Source organism: Alosa sapidissima, chromosome 22 (assembly GCF_018492685.1).
Source record: "Alosa sapidissima isolate fAloSap1 chromosome 22, fAloSap1.pri, whole genome shotgun sequence".
Lineage (NCBI taxonomy): Eukaryota > Metazoa > Chordata > Actinopteri > Clupeiformes > Clupeidae > Alosa > Alosa sapidissima.
This window is the reverse complement of record NC_055978.1, coordinates 2,551,612-2,571,899: the sequence shown is the minus strand read 5'-3', so window position 1 is coordinate 2,571,899 and position 20,288 is coordinate 2,551,612. Positions and strand designations below refer to the sequence as shown.

The following is a 20,288-nucleotide window of genomic DNA, read 5'->3' as shown; positions in this document are numbered from 1 at the left end:
AGACACACACCACCTTTTTTGGCATCTGCGTGCTAGCCCAGCTCCTTATCCACTATTCTATCCTCTGCATGCTAGCCCAGCTCCTTATCCACTATGCTCTGCATACTAGCCCAGCTCCTTATCCACTATGCTACCATCTGCATGCTAGCCCAGCTCCTTATCCACTATGCTACCATCTGCATGCTAGCCCAGCTCCTTATCCACTATGCTACCATCTGCATGCTAGCCCAGCACCTTATCCACTATGCTCTGCATGCTGTCCCAGCTCCTTATCCACTATGCTACCATCTGCATGCTAGCCCAGCTCCTTATCCACTATGCTACCTTCTGCATGCTAGCTCAGCTCCTTATCCACTATGCTACCATCTGCATGCTAGCTCAGCTCCATATCCACTATTCTACCCTCTGCATGCTAGCTCAGCTCCTTATCCACTATGCTACCTTCTGCATGCTAGCTCAGCTCCATATCCACTATTCTACCCTCTGCATGCTAGCTCAGCTCCTTATCCACTATGCTACCATCTGCATGCTAGCCCAGCTCCTTATCCACTATGCTACCTTCTGCATGCTAGCTCAGCTCCATATCCACTATTCTACCCTCTGCATGCTAGCCCAGCTCCTTATCCACTATGCTACCACCGCTGCTTGCGTTATAACTCTCAGACGAACCTTTCTTTGGCATTAAGTAAACAGCTGCATTTAAAACCTTTGTTTACAAGAAATGTGTGTGCTGCATTTCTAAAACAATTGGGTAAGAGTTTAATGCCCCAATTTAAGTTTAGTTTCACTACTGGTTACGCCCCTGGAAGTCATAAAATGGGAGATTTAGAGGCAGACGTCAATGGGATCTTTTCCAGGCAGACAGCTGCTGATTGTGCTATGACTCCCCCTATTGGTTACATTTGGAATGGCACCTCAGGAGACTCCACTCCATTTCTTGTCCCCCAGGTAACCACACCTGTGGCCTGAGACTCGCCTGGGTGAACCTGGCGGTCGGCTTCTGCTTCGCCTCCGTGCAGCTGCCCACCTGTGAGGGACGGTGTGACTCCCGGTCTAGGTGAGTACGACACACAGCGAGGTGGGAGTGGGAGTGTGTGTGTGTGTGTGAGTGTTTTTGTGAGTGTCTGTGTGTGTGTGTGTGTGTGCGTGTAAGATTATGTGAGTGTGTGTGTGTGTATTTGTGTGTGTGTGTGTGTGTATATATGTGTGCGTGGAAGAGTTTAGATGGTGTGTGTCTCAGCTGTGGTCACCTGAGGCCAGGTAAGCTGACCGACCATCTCTCCATCCCCAGGTGGATTGTGGAGGGCGGAGTCCTGCAGGTGGAGGGGGTGTGTCCTCTGTGTCAAGAGGTCTTGTGGGATGAGCGTGTCGTCTACCTGACGTGTAACGGACACACACCCACACCATTCCGCTACAGACACATCACTTCCTGCCACTGTGCTTCACACCTGAGCACACCTGAGTAACAGGCTTCAAACTAGAGGTGGAAAACGCTGGCTTCAGAAAGTAAACGACTTACCATGTGTTGGTTCTACCTGTGTACCTAACACAGGTCATTTCATTAATTATCTGACCTACCTGGCTGAGGAGTAGTGCTAATTAGAATCAGTTCATTTCTAGTGAATAGTAGATGGTCGCACTCCAAAAATCTTTTTCTTTCTTTTAATCCATTTTAGCACAGGGGTTAATTGACAAACGTTTCGGCCTGATGGCCTTCGTCAGTGTGTTTCGTCCCTATGGCTACTTCCTAGTTTTAAATAGACAAGTATATTCAATTAGTGACACCTGTCCTCATTAGCTCCGTATGAATTCAACAGGCGCTTCGACACATCAGGCGTCCCCACGGCCGTTCATCAGTCGGAGCGCTTGGTGTCTCCAAAATGCAACACACTCATTTACATTGTAACAACGCACCACCACATATCGTATAGTCAGACAATGATAAATACATAAGACAATAAACATATAAGTAACACTCAGAATGACACAATCACAGAAATGACGACAGATCAAAGTCTTCATTCATTCCCTCTGGTGACATAGAACGTAGGCGATACATCCAGAAAGACTCCCTCTGAAGGAGCTTTTTGTCTGTATCTCCTCCTCTGCGTGGTCTTTGTACGTGCTCTATACCAGTGCATTTCAGATCTTCTAAAGTGTGATTTTTTTCTATGAAGTGTCTTGCTACAGGTGAAGTTATATCGTTCCTACGAATGGCTGATTTATGTTCACTCAGTCTTGTTCTTAATTGTCGCGATGTTTTCCCAACATATAATAACTGGCAAGGGCATTGCAAAAGATAAATTACGTTTTTCGTAGAACAATTTATTAATGAATCTATTTTGTACAATTCTCCCGTGTGAAAGCAGCTGAACGTATTGGTTTTTAACATGTGTGGACAAGCAGCACAATTTCTGCAAGGGAAGCATCCCTTGATGAAGGAGGGCTTCCCTGTGCGGATGACGTCCGACCTAACCAATAAATTATTTAAGTTACTCAACCTTTTATGAGTGAAGAGAGGTGGTGTAGCAAATGTGTTATTCAAAGAGGTGTCTGTTGTTAGAATATGCCAATGTGTATTCACAATTGATTTGATGGGTCTTGATAATTTGTTGTATGTGAGTGCGTAGTTCACTGAAAAAGGACGTGTCTGTTTTTTACCTTTCTTCGATAGTAATTCTGATCTTTGCGATGATCTTACTTTCTCATAAGCTGGGGTCAACCATTCTTCAGGGTACCCCCGCGAGTTCCCTGGATTACGCACCCACAAAGAAACAAGAGAAGAATCGGGAGAGCGCGGTGTTGGCCAAGAAAAAGACTATCATTAGTGAATAGTAGAAACAAAGTATGGGATATATAGGAGTTTTACATATAATATACAGTATAGGAGTTTTACTCTCTGAAGCAGGAGTGTCCCACCTGGAGCAATCAGGAAAATCAGCTGCTAATGCGCCATAGCAGCCAGGCAGCAGAATTAGCAGCTAAATTAGCCACTAATGCACCATGCACTCAATCAGCAATTCAATCAATGCTTTTGATCATATTTTAGTTAGTGGTCTTATTTTTTATATATCATTTTACCTTGATTTTTACCAATCGATTAAATAATCAATTAAATTATTGTTGGTGTTTCGGTCGGACTACATATTAGTTTGTTCACTATTTTGTTTGAATGTTAATTTCTTGCGCTTCATCTTGCACTTTAAGGAGGTTCAATTATCTTTGCTCTTGTTCTTCAAATGACCAGTGTGTGTGAAGTACCCTACAATGCCTTGTCTAAATGTAGATGATTCATAAAGAAACAACAGCTAAATCATGTTTTCTCTCTCCATGTAAATGAGCCGCCATGCTGTTTGATTTTATGTTTGCTTCTATAGGGGTGTGTGTGTGGGGGGGGGGGGGGGGGGGGATCAGTTCTATTAAAGGTACACTATGCAGGATTTTCACCTTAATATAACCCTTACAAAGCCAATTTGATAGTAAACAAACGTATAATAGGGGTATTGTTCAATTAGTATAGCCGCACAGCACAGCCGTAGCAAGTCGCTAACCAGCCATCTCACGAGAATCATGAAACATTACCTTGTCAGTAGATATAGCTCTTTGGACATACTTTTTGCCTGTTAATCCTTCACCTCCACAACAAAAGCATTTTCATTGAACAAGCCACAAGAAGTAGGCAGAGTAAAATATAAAATATAAATATATTGCGACTCTAGGGGGAGCTCTACAGTTGCCAAAAATACCTGAAACTGCATAGTATACCTTTAAAGGAACACAATGGAATCTATGCTCCTTGGTGTCAATATTCAACGCCATTTTGTGCTAAGATGGTGCCCAGTCAGTCAAAAACGCACTAAAAGGGTCCTACAGTACTTGATCAGCAATGTTACAATATCACACAATGTCAAAGACATCATTCTCTTTATTAGTCAGTATCATGAGAATGGGTTTGGAGACTATTTTAAGGTACAAGAACTGCCTTGTGTCGGGTTGCTTTAAAGAAAAGGTCTGTTTTTGAGGACTGAATATTTTCTAGAAAGCAAACATTACCTCACTGATACAAAATATATGTTTTTATTGTGTCAGTGTGCTGGTCTGTCTGATTAATTTAAAATAGCGGAACTGTACAGGTCATCGGTTTAGTTTTCTTCAGCAGGAAAAGCATGTTGACTTCAGTGGAAACGGAGGACAAAAACATGACATTTTGGATAGTAGGGGCAAGGACAAGGTTTGAGCCATTCTCTCTCAGATACCTTTATCTGGCACACGTGTGTGTGTGTGTGTGTGGACACCCGCTGGCGTGCAGCTGCAGTAGTGTCCTAGGACTCACTAAATTATACCTCCTTAAATTATACTGACAGGAGAGGAGAGCGAGGCAGGGAGGAACACACAGCATACAACTAGAGCCAGAGCACACACACACACACACACACACACACACACATACCCGACATACAACTAGAGCCGGAAGACTGAAGCTAACCTCAGAGCACTTCTCTCTCTCTTACACACACAGACTTCTTTCTTTCTCTCTCACACACACACACACTCTCTCTCTCAAAACACACACACTCTTTTTCTCTCAAACACACACACACACACACTCTCTCCTTCATCCTCTCTCACACACACACATACACTCACACACACACACTCTCTCCCTCTCAAAACACACACACTCTCTCTCTTCATCCTCTCTCACAGACACACACTTATCTCTCTCACACACACACTCTCTCCCTCATCCTCACACACACACACTTCTTTCTCTCACACAAACACTTCTCTCTCACACACACACATACACTCACACACTCTCTCTCTCTCTCTCATACACACACACACACTCTCTCTCACACACATATACTCTCTCTCTCACACACACACACACACTCTCTCTCATATACTCTCTCCTTCAGCGTCCCTCTGTCTCAGCTCTCTATCGCAGACTCACACTTCTTTTTTCTGTTTCTATCCCCAATTCACACATTCTCTCTCGTTCTTTTTATTCTCTCTCTTTCTCTTTCTTTTCCCCCCACACACAGGTTCATTAGTAGGCCCTTTGTGAATTCAGTTCCCAGCGTGCGGTGTGTTTAACCACAGGGGTTGCTCTCAGTCCAGCTGAACACACCACTGCTGAGCAACACACACACACACATCCCCTGAACTTCAGAAATCAACACAGAACCCCCCCCCCACACACACACACACATTCTGAGTGATGCTCACTTTGGGGTGGGGCACAAATCAGGAGGGTGGGGGGCAGTTGGGGGGTCATCTGCTAACTAGATCAATACGCCCCACATGGCATGATGGGTTACTGATTAGAACTGATTTTAGAACGGTGTGTGTGTGTCTGTGTGTGTGTGTGTGAGCACAGGCATTTGTGTATGTGTGTGTGTGCAAAAGGGAAGATAAGACTTACCCATGATCAAAGTCCCATTTGGAGTTCTGAGCTCTGTTCTCCAGACTCACACACACTGCCGCATGGACTCAGGACACAAACACACACACTCTGCTGCGTGGACTCAGGACACACACACACACACACACACTCTGCTGCGTGGACTCAGGACACACACACACACACTTTGCTGCGTGGACTCAGGACACACACACACACACTTTGCTGCGTGGACTCAGGTAAAACTGCTTTTTCCTCTCTCTATCTCTGAAGTTTGAACGATACTGTACATCAATAATCCTGATTCTAAAATTCGTCTCTGCTCATAAATAATCTCGCAAAGTTAGCATTCAGTGTTGCCACACTTGTGACTTCCACTCGTTATTTAAAGGGCTGCGGAACACTTGTTTACGTGTCTCTGACTTCTACTCGATATGGTTTGTCTAGTCAGTTGCATGACGCTGCATGAATCTGCCTGGCAGTAGTAGTATTGTGTTATTGGCTGTGTTCATCTTACAAGTCAGTGTGAAAAGCCATGTGTACATTCAGAACATGTTGGTGGAAGTGTACCACAGCAGTAGTTTCCAAACTGGGGGAAATGAGTGGAGCAGTAGGCAGAAGGGGCAGGAGTTCAGGGCACGGATGGCTGGCTCATCCCTGCTAATGAACACTAACACTAACTGCTCACCTCGTACACCAATTAGGATGCTTTAGTCTATAGGTCAAAATTACACGCTCAGAGCTCAGCTCACGTGCCGGTGCGCATGGGAATACAGTTGTCCATGGTGTGTGTGTGTGGGGGGGGGGGTAGTGGTCAGTAGTGGTGTGTGTGTGTGTGTGTGTGGATGGAGAAGTGGTCAGTAGTGGAGTGTGTGTGTGTTGGATCATATTTGTGCAGATGGACTTGGTGACCTTACCTCTTGTTATGTAGAGGTCTGTGTGGACACAGCCACCACCCTTCCCAGCCCTGGCCCCCGCGGGCTTTATTCAGACACACTTTCCACAGTATAGCACCGTAAGCCCCTCAATTAGGCTACATGGACCACTGTTTCAGTCTTTTGATAATGACATCTTTCAAAGTTTCAAAAAGAATCATGTATCTTTCTGAAAGCTTCAGCAAATAACTACATGCTTCAAAAATTATGGTACATTCAGCGAAACTGCCTTCAGCCTGAGATCTGTCAGTAAATAAAACAATTGCTTCTTATTATTGTCCAGCACAACATAATCTTTTGTCCTACCCTCGACAATGGCATTCCTGATAGCAGGTCTTCTGTGAAGATCACCAATAGCATTTTTGGAGCATCCATGTAAAATACTAGTGTTGTGTTGACACAGTCTGACATTTAGCCCGAGTTGAGACCGTTGTAAAACAGCCATGCAGTTCCATGCTCAGTTTCATTCATGCCCTTTCCACAGTAAGTGGTCAGACGTTGAAACTTGTAGTAATAACGCTTCTTGACTGCGTGATAGGAAGGTCGTTTGCATAGTGTTTTATAGCGCAACATCACATGATGCAGTTTCACCCAACACTCAACTAGGGATGCAACGGTATGAAAATGTAACCTCACGATTTCCGGTATTATCACGGTATTTCATATTGAAGTGTGTTCAATATGTTCAGAAAGCACTGCTAGACCTACACAAGCTGAAATAGTTTCTAGTGGCTTACCCTACCATAACTTGGAGTTTGCTATTTCTGTTATTTGGATGCAATGAGTGAGACCAAAGTAAGCGTTCAAAATAAAACTTCAGGCTACTGTATTCTCCTGATAATGTGAGTGGAATGGATTTAATGTGGACATGAACATAAAAAGACGCAGAGTGGCTACATGATACAGTGCACATTTTGCGGTGAAAAAGTTCCGCCTTTTAAAATCAGGTGTAGCCTAATCCAAATCGTAGTTAAAACCATCAATTAGACAACAGAATCCGTAGGGTACCAGTTTTGTTCCATTGTACCAGGCCTACTGTATGTCAAAAGCAGGCTCGGATGAAGCTGGGAAGGATTAAACACACGGTTTCCACACCGCGGTAATCAACAGTGATAATCATGTTTGAAATGAAAACGGTAATTATTATCGTCAACATTTTTTATCGCGGTTTACCATTATACCGGTAATCGTTACATCCCTACACTTAACACTCATCTTATCTTGACACAGCAAGAAAGGCATGGACATGATAAGGCAAAGAGATGTTATGGATATGAGGGGCCAGTCTGTGTGTGTGTATGCTGGATGATAGACTGGGCACATTATAATGGGCTTTAAAATCATTACAGTCTTTAGTGTTTTACATTCATGGACAAACAAGATGATTGAACAGGTTACATATTACTCCTCAGCTCTCTGGCTTCGCCCTCTTCTCTCACACACACTCTGCTTCTTTCTCTTTCACGCTCTCTGCTTCTCTCTCACGCTCTGCTTCTCTCTCTCTTTCTCTCATGCTCTCTGCTTCTCTCTCTTTCTCTCTCACGCTCTCTGCTTCTCTCTTTCTCTCACTCTCTCTGCTTCTCTCTCTCTCAAGCTCTCTGCTTCTCTTTCTCTCTCTCTCTCTCTATCAGTTCTGGCAGTGACAGAATTTTTTTTTTGTTTCACAAACTTTGCTGCTTCATTATTTTTGGATTGTTCTTTCTCTGTGTAACATGCATGCTGAAGAACTATGATGAGAAGTTCAGCTGCGTGTCTTTGGGGGGAACCATTGCTGCATGTGTCTGTGGGGGTACCCATTGCTGCATGTGTCTTTGGGGGGAACCATTGCTGACACAAGAAAACACGTGATTGTTAGCACATCTTCCCTCTATTCATAGCAATCAGTCGGCTATTATAATCCAGGCAGAATGAGTGAGTGATTTCAGATGACAAGTACTTGTTTACACTTTTCCCTGTGCTGATTATAGGATTACACTGAAATAAAGTACTTGTTTACACTTTTCTCTGTTCTGATGATAGGATTACACTGAAATGATGTTAGCTGGTCATTTGTGCCAGGGCCAAATATTTAGAGTGAAAATATTTATTACTGTTTACTGTTCTAAGTTAACTTTTTATGTTAAAGGGACACCAGGCAACGTTTTCGTGTTAATTAATCATCTTCGTAAGTCGGTATATGGTTAAATGACTCATTATGGGGCGAATGAAGGCTCTCTCGCCTGCCCCTACTGCCTGTAGGAAGAATATCCCACTTGCAAGTTCGGTGTATCAGTCCCTCCAGGAATTCGCGATGTTGCGATCGCAACAATTAACGCAAATTTAGCAAATCCTCGTGAATTCTGGGCGACCTCGCAATTTTGTCCAAACACCGCAACTTTTTCGCAAATTTGACCAATCAGCATGGTTTCCCCGTGAAATTTCACCTACCACCAGTCCCTCGTGCAGAATATTAAGTCAGATGCCACATCACTTCTGCAGACACCAGAGACTGCCCTATGTTCACTCCTCTGCTGTTTTAATGACAATAAATAGAAGGCTAACGTTAATGATCTGCTTTACTTGCGCATCTCTCAACCTGGTGTTGCTAACCTACCTAGGCTATGAAAGTAAGTTAATTAAGGCTCCGTTTACACCTGGAGATGTCTTTTAGCTCGTGTCATGTTTGCTAGCTTGTGGGCTCAGTTGTGTAGTGCTACCAAAATCATAGAAATTAATAACATTGCAAGACATTTACCTCTTCTGTGATCCAAGAATGATTTCATTCGAGTTATTTTTTAACATTTATTTTAACTAATGACATAGAAACATGCCGAATTCCATCCTCATATCGTAATGCACTATGCAAAAAGTTATTTCCACTCGTAGCAATCCACTTAGAAATGTAATTACGCTACTCTCACGTCCTTAAAGTGGCAGGCAGTCAATTAGACGTACACACCACCAATGTAATAACATTAAAAGAAAAGTGTAGTCTAATAGTTTAAATCAATATAAAATTACTAGATACTTAGTTGGCTATTAGTAATTATGCAAGTCACAGAATATGAATTATTACAAATATATGAACTTAATATGAATTACAACATGAATGTATTGAAACATGACATGATATGCCATGTTTTAGGGGGCTGTCTTTTTTGGACAGTTCTACGAAAGGTTATACTGCTTTGTGAATTACCCCAGTCAAAGTATTTACACAAATAAAGTAGGCCTACCTTGATTTTCTGTAACCCTTACTATTTACCTTTACTTATCCTTTTTGATAAGCATCAAGATGATCAGTGTGATTTTTGTCTTACTAACCTTAATGCCCTCAATTAAAAGAAATATTTTTGCAATTTTCACTTTCTCCCGCAATTTCTTCGCAACAAACAGCTAAAAACACCGCAACTTCCATCGCAATTTTTTAGAAAAGTTGTCGGGAAATCAGGCATTTTAGACAATCTCAAAAAATCCTCGCGAAATCCTGGAGGGACTGGTGTATCCTACCCGCCGACCAAAGCAGGATCAGTTTACAGCACAGAGGCAGGCTAACGAAACTCTAGAGATTGTTGCAAATGTAATGGGTACCGCAGTAGCGGCACCGTGCTAGCAGATAGTAACTCCTGAAAATCAGGAAAGAAGAATGAGACAGGGCAACAGCTTCTTGGTACGTTCGAAGTCTCTGGAGTTATCTTTATTTCACATTTTCTTTCAGTAAGTGCATTTGTTTCATTAATCATCTTTACTGTTAAATCCATGTTCACATTAGAATGAGTTCCAATTGCAATTTTCATACAAAATCCCATAGCAATATATTCTATACAGTATTAAACACGTTCTCATATTTCTTTGTCTCTCTCTTTTACACTGTGCTTAATATCAGATACATAAATCATGGTCTAATTAACCCAATAGCAAATCTAAATACATTCATTGGCTTTTAAGATCAGGATGTGACAATATATGTCATTATAATCAGTACTAATTTAACACTTCGCTGTATCAAATGCTCAGAGCCACTATTAACAACTTCATGTTCAGTTAACTTCATACATGTAATGGCCACAGTAACTACTGACCATCTTAACATAAACTCATATACACATTTGCACATTGGCTTAACAAAAGGCTTCATGCGCGAGCCGCACTAACATTAACCACAGCACTATTCATATTCCAGAAAGTGGGAGAACACGTGTGCGCCACGATAGCAATCCGTACTATTAAAGTGAATGCATCAACGTCCTTTGCTAGCTCCAATCGTTTAGAATTAGCATTTCCGTTTCAGGATATCAAACATAATCAAAACCACCTTCTTATCACAAAACTACTTGGCCAGAGTAGCTAGCTAACATTCTAACATGGTTTCATACTATTTTAGTGTTGTGTAACACTTTACCAACCTGAAAATCAGGAAAGAAGAATGATACAGGGCAACAGCTTCTTGATGTTCGAAGTCTCTGGAGTTATGAGAATTTTCAAACAACCCACAGGGAAATCGCTACCGCAAGTCTGCCCCCTGCTGGTATAGAACGAGTACAACAAAGGAAATCACCCTTTTTAAATGCATACATTTTACATGTATTTTCAGCAACCCTTGTTACTCCAAAATAAAACATTACCTTGTATTCACAGAAAAATATATTTAAAGTAAATTACAATTCACAAAACAAAGGTAACATTTTTGTGGACGTCACACAAACGTGTGTATAATCCAGTCAGACTAGGCAATAACATATTTGCTGCCGCTAGGGTGCGTCTAGATTTCTAGTCTATTAAAATTAGCTTTGAATTTAATCAATAAGATGGAAGATGTTTTATTGGGGGCCAAGCTGCGAAGGCACCCATTGTGTTTCTATGTTTTCTTACTATTATTATTACGCTTCCGTCATTGAAGTCTATGTCAGCCCATAGAATCGTCTGGTGAAAAGTTGTGAAATTTGGCACACTGATTGGGGACAGTCTCATGATTAATTTCACCAAGTTTCATACCGGCACCTTGAGCGCTCTAGCGCCACCAATAGGCCAAAGTTGGACATGCGTTCACGCACGTAACTTTTGACCCGTTGACCCGATTGTCAAAAATGAGGTATTGTTAAAATCCTTGGACCAAGCCAAGTTCAACGCACCCTATGACGTCAATTTCCGCCATGATGGATTTTCCGCCATTTTGGATTTCATTCAAAACACTAAAAAGTTTTCCCTTTCCCTTTTCGTCTTCGAAACTAAAACAGCTCTCCCGTAACAGCCAATCGAAATTTGTGGCAAAGCCGCCAAACAGGAAGTGAGCTCATATCTCCGCAACCATTTCATGTATCATAACCAAACTTAGTACGTGGACTCAGGACCCCATCAGGAGGATGTTCAAAAACATTGGTGACCTTTCACCTCTAGGGGGTGCTGCAATTAGGAAATGCGTTTTGGCCTGTAGCTGCTGTTGTGTTTGGAATTAAAATGTACTAGTGGGGTCTGTTAATACTGTTGGAGGTCTATAGGCTGACCCAAGCCAAATTGTGATGTCATCGTAATTGATTCGGCCACCATATTGGATTTAATCAAAAACACCTAAAAGTTTTCACAGGTCACAAAGTTTGTCAGATTTTCACGAAACTTGGTGATCGTCAGACCAAGCCTCAAAAAAGTTATCCCTTTTTGTCTTCAAATCTAAAACGTTCGCCCGTAACAGCTAATTAAAATAGTCGGCAAAGCCGCCAAACAGGAAGTAAAGTGATATCTCAGCAAGGTTTTCTCGTATCAAGACTAAACTTGTGCTCAGGACCCAATTAGGAGGAGGCTCAAGAAATTTGGTACATTTTGACCACTGTGTGGTGCTATAATCACAGGAAGTAGGCTCATATCTCAGCAATGCTTACACATATTGAAACCAAACTTGGTACATGGACTTGAGACCCCATCCTGAAGACGCACAATAAATTTCAAGTCTTTTGACCACTAGGTGGGCGCTATAATCACAGGAAGTAGGGTCATATCTCAGCAATGCTTTCACATATAGAAACCAAACTTGGTATATGGACTTATATGGGATCCTATCCTGAGGACACACAATACATTTGGTGACCTTTGTCCATTAGGGTGGCGCTAGAGATATAGGAAATTAGCTCATATCTCAGCAACGCCTTTACGTATCGAAACCAAACTTGGTATATGGACTCAGGACCCGATCCTGAGGACACACAATACATTTGGTGTACTTTAACCACTAGGGGCGCTATAATTAGGAAAACTTTTTCGTATCGGCACCAAACTTGGTACGTTGATTCGTGAACACATCCTAAGGACCCACAATTAATTTGGTGTGATTTGACCACTAGGGGTGCTATAATTATCAACACTTTCACCAATTTAAACCAAACTTGGTATGTGGTCTTGAGGACACACAATAAATTCAGTGACCTTTGAATCCAGTCCAGTCCAATCCAATCCAGTCCAGTCCAGTCCAATCCCAACTCCTGCTCAACTGCTTGGCCCCCTCATTGCTGCTTGCAGCTATATTTTTGATATAATTTGCATGTAGCCTATGTATTCTCTATTGGGTTGTAATCAAAATTAAGTTTTAAATAAAGTTAACACGTGTTCTGAAAATTTTGTTCCATGTGCCCTTTTTTTAAATTTGAGCCCCTGCCCCTTCAAAGGTCTCTGCCCCCCCTGGTATAATGGCAGAGCCGGCGAAGAAGCAGCGAAAACCCTTGACGGAAGACGCAAAGAAAAGGAAAAGAGCTTCAGACCGAGCAAGGGGGAGTTTCGTAGAGAAAAAGCATCAGGCTTGCCTGGTGTCCCCTTAACCGTCTATACCCCAGTAGAATTCCTACAACAATGCCCCAGATTCCTGGGAATTCTAAGAGAAAAGGGCAATTTGAGAAACATTTCAAATAACCAAGAATAACTAAAAATCAAGAATTAAGAATTATATATTCATGTTTCCCATAGACGGCCATAGGCCTACTCACTTAGAGTCTCAAAGTCTTTCATTAACAAAAAGTTATAAATATGGTTCACATATTTCTGTATTAGAAGCTGGGAAACAAGATACTGAGTACTGATTTCATTGAAATAGACTGGCATATCTTGCACTTATTTGGGATTTAGCTGGACAGTGAGCCTTGCAGCTAAAAAATGATGAGGATATGAACTAACGTAAGCCAGAAGCATAGCGCATGAAATCGTGACTCATTTGATAAGCATGTCACCAAGAACAGGGACTGTTAAACCTGACATGGATTTACGTTTTGTTTTATATGCACATCATGTTATATAATTTATCTAAACTTGATCAGTTGATGATAATGAACCTGTTGCACTCGTTCACTAACCTTCAACCTATCCTGTGCTAACATTACAAGTCTCAGACTAACGTTACATCAGTGAAGGTAGCAAATTAGCAGGCTTTTTTGTAATCACAAAGATGACGAGACATTGGCCTACTTGTATACAAATACATTTTCCTGACATCCATAAGCAGAAAACACAACGGCGATTCCCGCTTTGGTTATTAGTCAACATAAAAACTCATTTAGAGAGACATACATAAGTAGTAGTTTCTGTTGGAAGACTCATTGCTGTTGGAAGACTCATTGCACTTTGATATTACTGTGCCAACGGAAATGGGGGCTGTTTAAATTTGGTTGTAGTCTCCGCGAGACCTTGTTTTACTGTCTATGCTTCAGGCTCAAATATTGAGCGGAAGTTTATACGCGGTTGTGAGGTGTCTGAAAAAATAGTTCCACAATAGCAAATAACACAGCTGGAAATCATATATTGCGCCGATATATTTGTTTTAATAATCAACGAACACCACTAATCACTCGGTGAGTTGCACAGTTTTGAAAACAAACGTTAAGGTTTGTTTCAAGGACATGTTTGTGCATGCCCATAAGCAGCCACTCTGAAGCAGTAAAGGTCAAAACGAGTCAGAAAAGTCAAGACGGGACCAATCGTCAAAAGTTCGGTGTCCACCACTCTAGCCAGAAAAGGGACTCAAAGTGCTAAATACCGGTATTATCCTTTAACAAAGTCGTTTGCAATGAATTACTGGTAATATGCATATGGTCACTGCACAACAATCTAGAAACAATGTGAATCGCAGCCAGACAAACTGACGCAGCAAAGTTTGCAAAACATTTGTGTCACTGCCCTGGACTGTCCATGCCATGAGTCCATTTCTGTTATTGACTCATATCTGGTTGGGCATCACACCAAAGGCAATTACAGAGTCCTACTGCACTACTGTGTTACGATATATCTATCAGCTCAACATGTCTGCAGTAGCTATCGCTCAAATTAACACGGCCTCAGGGGGAGTAGAACAATATTATACAGATGATGATGGTGATGGTGGTGATGATGATGGTGATGGTGGTGATGATGATGATGATGATGGTGATTATGATGATGGTTATGGTGATGGTGATGATGATGATGGTGATGAGGATGAGGAGGATGATGATGATGATGGTTATGGTGATGATGGTGGTGATGATGATGATGGTTATGGTGATGATGGTGATTATGATGGTGATGATGATGAGGATGATGATGGTGGTGTTGATGATGATGGTTATGGTGATGATGGTGATGATGATGATGATGGTTATGGTGGTGATGATGATGATGATGATGATGATGATGATGGCCGATTGTAATTAGTGTATTACTCCTTATCAAATGCAAAAACAAGCTGAACTGGAAGGCATCATTTCAAAGGCTCTCTGAAATTTTGTAACCAGCTCTCACTAACAGTATGCGGTAGTGGTGTAAGGAGATACACATGTTGCTCATGACCACTGTGTGGTGCTATAATCACAGGAAGTAGGCTCATATCTCAGCAATTCTTACACATATTGAAACCAAACTTGAGTTAAGGAAAGCCTCATCTTCTTTCTGTCTGTCTGTCTGTCTCTCCTGTCCTCTCCTGTGATGATTTATTCATGTTTTAAGTAAAGCTTCATCCTCTCTATGTCTGTCGTAGCTCCAGTGCCTGTCTCCCTGCCTGCCTGTCTCCCTGCCTGCCTGTCTGTCTCTCCTGTGTGGGTCCTGAGACACCAGCGGGTTCCGGAGCACCATGGGTGTGGCCACCAAAGAACCCCGTGAGCCTTGCTGCTCCAAATTCAAGGTAGGTAATGATCACACACACACACACATGCACACACACACACACACACACCAAAGCATCAAACGTATACACATGCATAAATGAATACTTACACAACATTATTAAACAAACCTTACCAAACCCACCTTGGTTTTGTTGTGTGTGTGTGTGCATGTGTGTGTGCGTGTGTGTGTGTGTGTGTGTGTGTGTGTGTGTGTGTGTGTGTGTGTGTGTGTGTGTGTGTGTGTGTGCGTGTGCCTTTGACCCAGAGCCCTTTGAGTCCTAGAGTGCTTTAATGTTTAACTCTTGCAAACTGCAGGCAAACCAGAGACACATAGGCCTATGCCTATGTCTCAGTGTGTGTGTGTTTGTGTGTGCCTATGCCTATGTCTCAATGTTTGTGTGTGACTATGCTTATGTCTCAGTGTGTGTGTATGTGTTTGTGTACATAAGAGGTGTGTGCACAGATGCAGGTCATATAATCTGCCCTGTCATGCTTTGTCAGCATTTAGTGATGTTTATGGGTTTACAAAACACACACAGACATACACATATACACACTTATTTCTCAGTACAATAGGAACCATTACATGTCGCTAATGGAGTTAACCAACTTACCCCTTTTCTGACGTGTGTGTATGTGTTTGTGTGTGTGTGTGAGAGAGAGAGAGAGAGAGAGAGAGAGAGTGTGTGTGTTTGTGTAAATTTATGTTTATTTTTAGCAAGTGTGATGTAAATAATTTGATCTGTTCTTTGCTTAGCTCATTTTGGCTAACATTGTGTGTGTGTGTGTGTGTGTGTGTGTGTGTGTGTGTGTGTGTGTGTGTGTGTGTGTGTTTACCTCCTGCAGCTGTTCCTGATGTCGATGTCGTTCGTCTACTTTGCTAAAGCGTTCGGGGGCTCCTATATGAAGAGCTCGGTCACTCAGATCGAGAGACGCTTCGACATCCCCAGCTCCATCATCGGGGTCATCGATGGCGGCTTTGAAGTTGGTGAGGATTCACACACACACACCATACTTGACTGTGATGGGTTGATTGTTAGTTAGTCAGATAGATAGATAGATAGATAGATAGCTATAGACAGACAGACAGACAGATAGATAGTGGTCCATGAGCAGCGTAAAATATAATATAGATGAGTTGTTTGCAATATTGAACCAACTTGTATGTAAATCCAAACAGTTCTGCAACACTGCCCATGGAAGCTATGCCAGTTTAAATCATATGAATTCTCAGACACAATAAGCAAGGTGCAAAGACAATAAGCAAGGTTGTTCAGTGAGTGGGTCTATTGTGTAATATACTGTTGTAGGTCTACTTTTAGCTAGGTGGTCTCGGTGAAAAAGTTTGAGAAACACTGGTTTAATCTAATCTTATAACCATAGTACTTCTGACTGACGGATTCAAAAGCAATTTGATTGAGTGAGTGATTGATTGGTTGGTTGATTGATTGATTGCCCCCTCAGGTAACCTGCTGGTCATCGCCTTTGTGAGCTACTTCGGGGCGAAGATGCATCGTCCACGGCTCATTGGAGCAGGATGCCTCATCATGGCCGCCGGATCATTCTGCACCGCCATGCCACACTTCCTTCAGGGACCGTGAGTCACAGACACACACACACACACACATACACACACACACACACACACACACACACATACACACACACACACACACACACACACACACACACACACACACACACACACACACACACACACACACACATACACACATACACACAAACACACCACACACACACAGACACACAAACACAGACACACACACACACACACACACATACACATACAGTTAAGAACAAAATGATTCATACCCCAGGCAAAAATGTATTTAATGTAGATTTTCTCTTGACCAATATGTTTGTTCTGATTGAAAATGACACTGCCACATGCCCCTCTATGTCTCCACAATGATTGTAGACCACACCTTTTTAGCAGCAAACCGGTTTTTGAGGCAGGAATTATTTGCCATCACTCTAGTCTGGCCTTGTGCTCACTTTTGTGACGGATTTAGGTCTAGACTCTGGCTGAGCCACACTAAAATGCCCCCCCCCAAAAAAAGTAACTTTTACTTAAAGTACATTTTAAATGAACTACTTTTTACTTTTACTTGAGTACATTTTCAGATTGCAAATTTGACTTGTTCTTGAGTAATATTTCATCAAAGTATTGGTCTGTGTATTATATATATATATATATATATATATATATATATATATATATATATATATATATATATATATATAAAATATTTTTGAACTTTTTCCACCTCTACGCCCACACACGCACACACAGACACTCCACAGTGTCTGCTTTATAGGTCACCTGTGTATTTCATACCTGTGGTATAAGTCAGCCTTACATGTCAAGACACAATATGGGTGTTCAGATGTATGGACTACTTCAAAGCTGCAAAGGTCAATTTGACTTTACCCTCTTCTCAAGTGTCTGTTTAAACAACCATGACACATTCACAGAGTCCTGACAATTAATACCCCCTGTAAATGCTCTGCAACACACACACACACACACACACACACACACACACACACACACACACACACTCACCCAAAGCCTTTTAAAGCTAATTAGTGGTGTAGTTGTTGTTTATGGAGATAAAGACCCATTGGCATTTAACAGAGATCAAGGCCATTAGTAATCTCTCTATTGTGCTTCCTGAAAAGCTCATAAACTGAAAAACATTTACTTCCCAGATTTGTTTATGTTAAGCAATTAGAACTAAACTCCTTCATTACAGTCAGTCAATAGAGTCAGTCCAAGAACAGGCCTGTCAATATTCTGTTTGGTATATCCACACGCCAATCACTAAGATCAAGCATGACTTACATCTGTGCATATATGTGTGTGTGTGTGTGTGTGTGTGTGTGTGTGTGTGTGTGTGTGTGTGTGTGTGTGTGTGGTGTAGGTATAAGTATGAGACGACCATCTCCCAGTCTGTAGAGGTCAACTCTAGCCAGACCATCCTGCCGTGTCTCAGCAGTGCGGAGCAGGCCAAGGAGGACGAGCCACCGTCCGCTCTGAACCAAGCAGGTATTACAAGGACCTCCTGTCCTGCCCTCTCACCTGTCTCAGGTGTCTTATGTCCTGCCCTCTCTCCTGTCTCAGGTGTCTCATGTCCTGCCCAATCACCTGTCTCAGGTGTCTCATGTCCTGCCCGCTCACCTGTCTCAGGTGTCCTCTCTCTTTGTCCTGGTTTCTCAACTGTCCAGTCAGCTGTCCTCTATTCTACCCGTCTCCAACTGGTCAAACCTGTCCTCTGCCTATTTGACCTGTTTTCTATCTTCTACCTGTATCACCTGTCTTGTATCTAATCAGTTTCTCCTTGTCTCACCTTTCCTGTGTCGGTCTCACCTGTCCTCTACCTGTCTCACCTCTCTCATACTGCCTTACCTGTCCAGTACTTCTCTCATACCTGTCTCAGCAGTCTTGCACCTGTGTTACCTGTCCACTACCTCTCCTGCATCCCCTCTCCCATCTCACCTGTCCTCTCCCTGTCTTACCTGTGTGTGTGTGTGTGCGTAGAGTGTGAGAAAGCATCCGGCTCGTCCATGTGGATCTATGTGTTCATGGGGAACATGCTACGGGGCATCGGCGAGACTCCCATCATGCCCCTGGGGGTGTCCTACCTGGACGACTTCGCCCGTGAGGAGAACACGGCATTCTACCTGGGTAAGACCAACGTCCTCAGGTGTTCACTATGGCACCAGCAGGTCTCCAATAGTCTCCACTAAACCCTGGCCTTTTATTGTCAGCGCTCCCTCAGGCCAGGTGTCCTGTTGTACAGAATTAATGGACGAGGGTGAGAGGCAAAGAACTTTTTTTTTACCAGATCTACTTCATAGGTGTCCCATTATTCAGAACTAATAGCCACCCAACCAGCCAATCAGAAAAGAGTATTTCTTCTCTCTGGTTGATAACATGAAATAAATGCATATCTCTTATTATTCCGTTTAACACCATAATTAAAGCAATTAAACACTCAATGTTTAGTGGAAGTAGCCTGGTAAACCAGAGCCTGGAATCTTTCAGATTAAGGGTCTGGCCACGAGTAATGAAAATGGCCCAATTTGAGGGGCGGCACCAAGCATGCATTTGAAACTCTCACTGTACGCAGTTGGATAACGCTACGACCAATCACAACAATTCATCAGTGTCAGTCATCAGTGTAGCTCGCCTTTGTCCCGCCTACACCGATTTGATTGGTCCCTCTCGCTCGAGAGATAGAAGAAATTTGGATCATTGCTCGTGGCCAGAGTATCTTGCGGGCACAATTCAAATTGTGCTCTCGCGAGAACTCTGGATTTTAAGACATCAAAAAGGATGGTTTTACATTTCTGAAAATACTGCATATTGATCTCTCTCTCTCTCTCCTTCTCTCTCTCTCTCATTCTCTCTCTCTGTCTCACTCTGTGTGTGTGTGTCTCTCTCTCTCTCTCTCATTCTCTCTCTCTATTCTCTCTCTATCTCACTTTGTGTGTGTTGTGTGTGTGTGTGTCTCTCTCTCTCTGCTAGCCTGTATCCAGACGGTGGGGATCATGGGTCCCATGTTTGGTTACCTTTTGGGGTCCTACTGTGCAAAAATCTATGTGGACATCGGCACTGTGGATTCAGGTGTGTGCTCCAACCTTCTCCTCCCTGTATGTGTGTTAGTGTGTGTGTGTGTCTGAGTGTGTGTGTGTATGTGTGTGTGTGTGTGTGTGTGTGTGTGTGTGTCTGAGTGTGTGTGTGTGTGTGTGTGTGTGTGTGTCCACTCACTGTGGTCCAGCACTGCCGGTATGTTCTTTTACCTTCTCCTCCCTTTATCACTCTCC

The 20,288-nt window shown here is 42.5% G+C and overlaps 1 protein-coding gene across 2 annotated transcripts in view; it reads left to right on the top strand.

Annotated features, from left to right (window-relative positions):
• The first annotated feature begins 956 nt into the window (after positions 1–956).
• The window catches only part of slco1d1 (solute carrier organic anion transporter family, member 1D1), a 31,260-nt gene continuing 11,928 nt past the window's right edge, over positions 957–20,288 (top strand). Inside the window, exons 1-7 of one of the 2 annotated variants that reach the window (XM_042079027.1) lie at positions 957–1,057; positions 15,311–15,454; positions 16,284–16,425; positions 16,902–17,034; positions 18,383–18,507; positions 19,000–19,146; positions 19,990–20,088. In XM_042079027.1, coding sequence (XP_041934961.1) covers positions 15,404–15,454; positions 16,284–16,425; positions 16,902–17,034; positions 18,383–18,507; positions 19,000–19,146; positions 19,990–20,088 — 697 coding nt within the window. In that variant the 5' untranslated portion in view covers positions 957–1,057; positions 15,311–15,403. Of the gene's footprint in view, positions 1,058–5,584; positions 5,647–15,310; positions 15,455–16,283; positions 16,426–16,901; positions 17,035–18,382; positions 18,508–18,999; positions 19,147–19,989; positions 20,089–20,288 lie in introns of those variants that run through there. The other variant, XM_042079028.1, reaches the window with a different exon arrangement.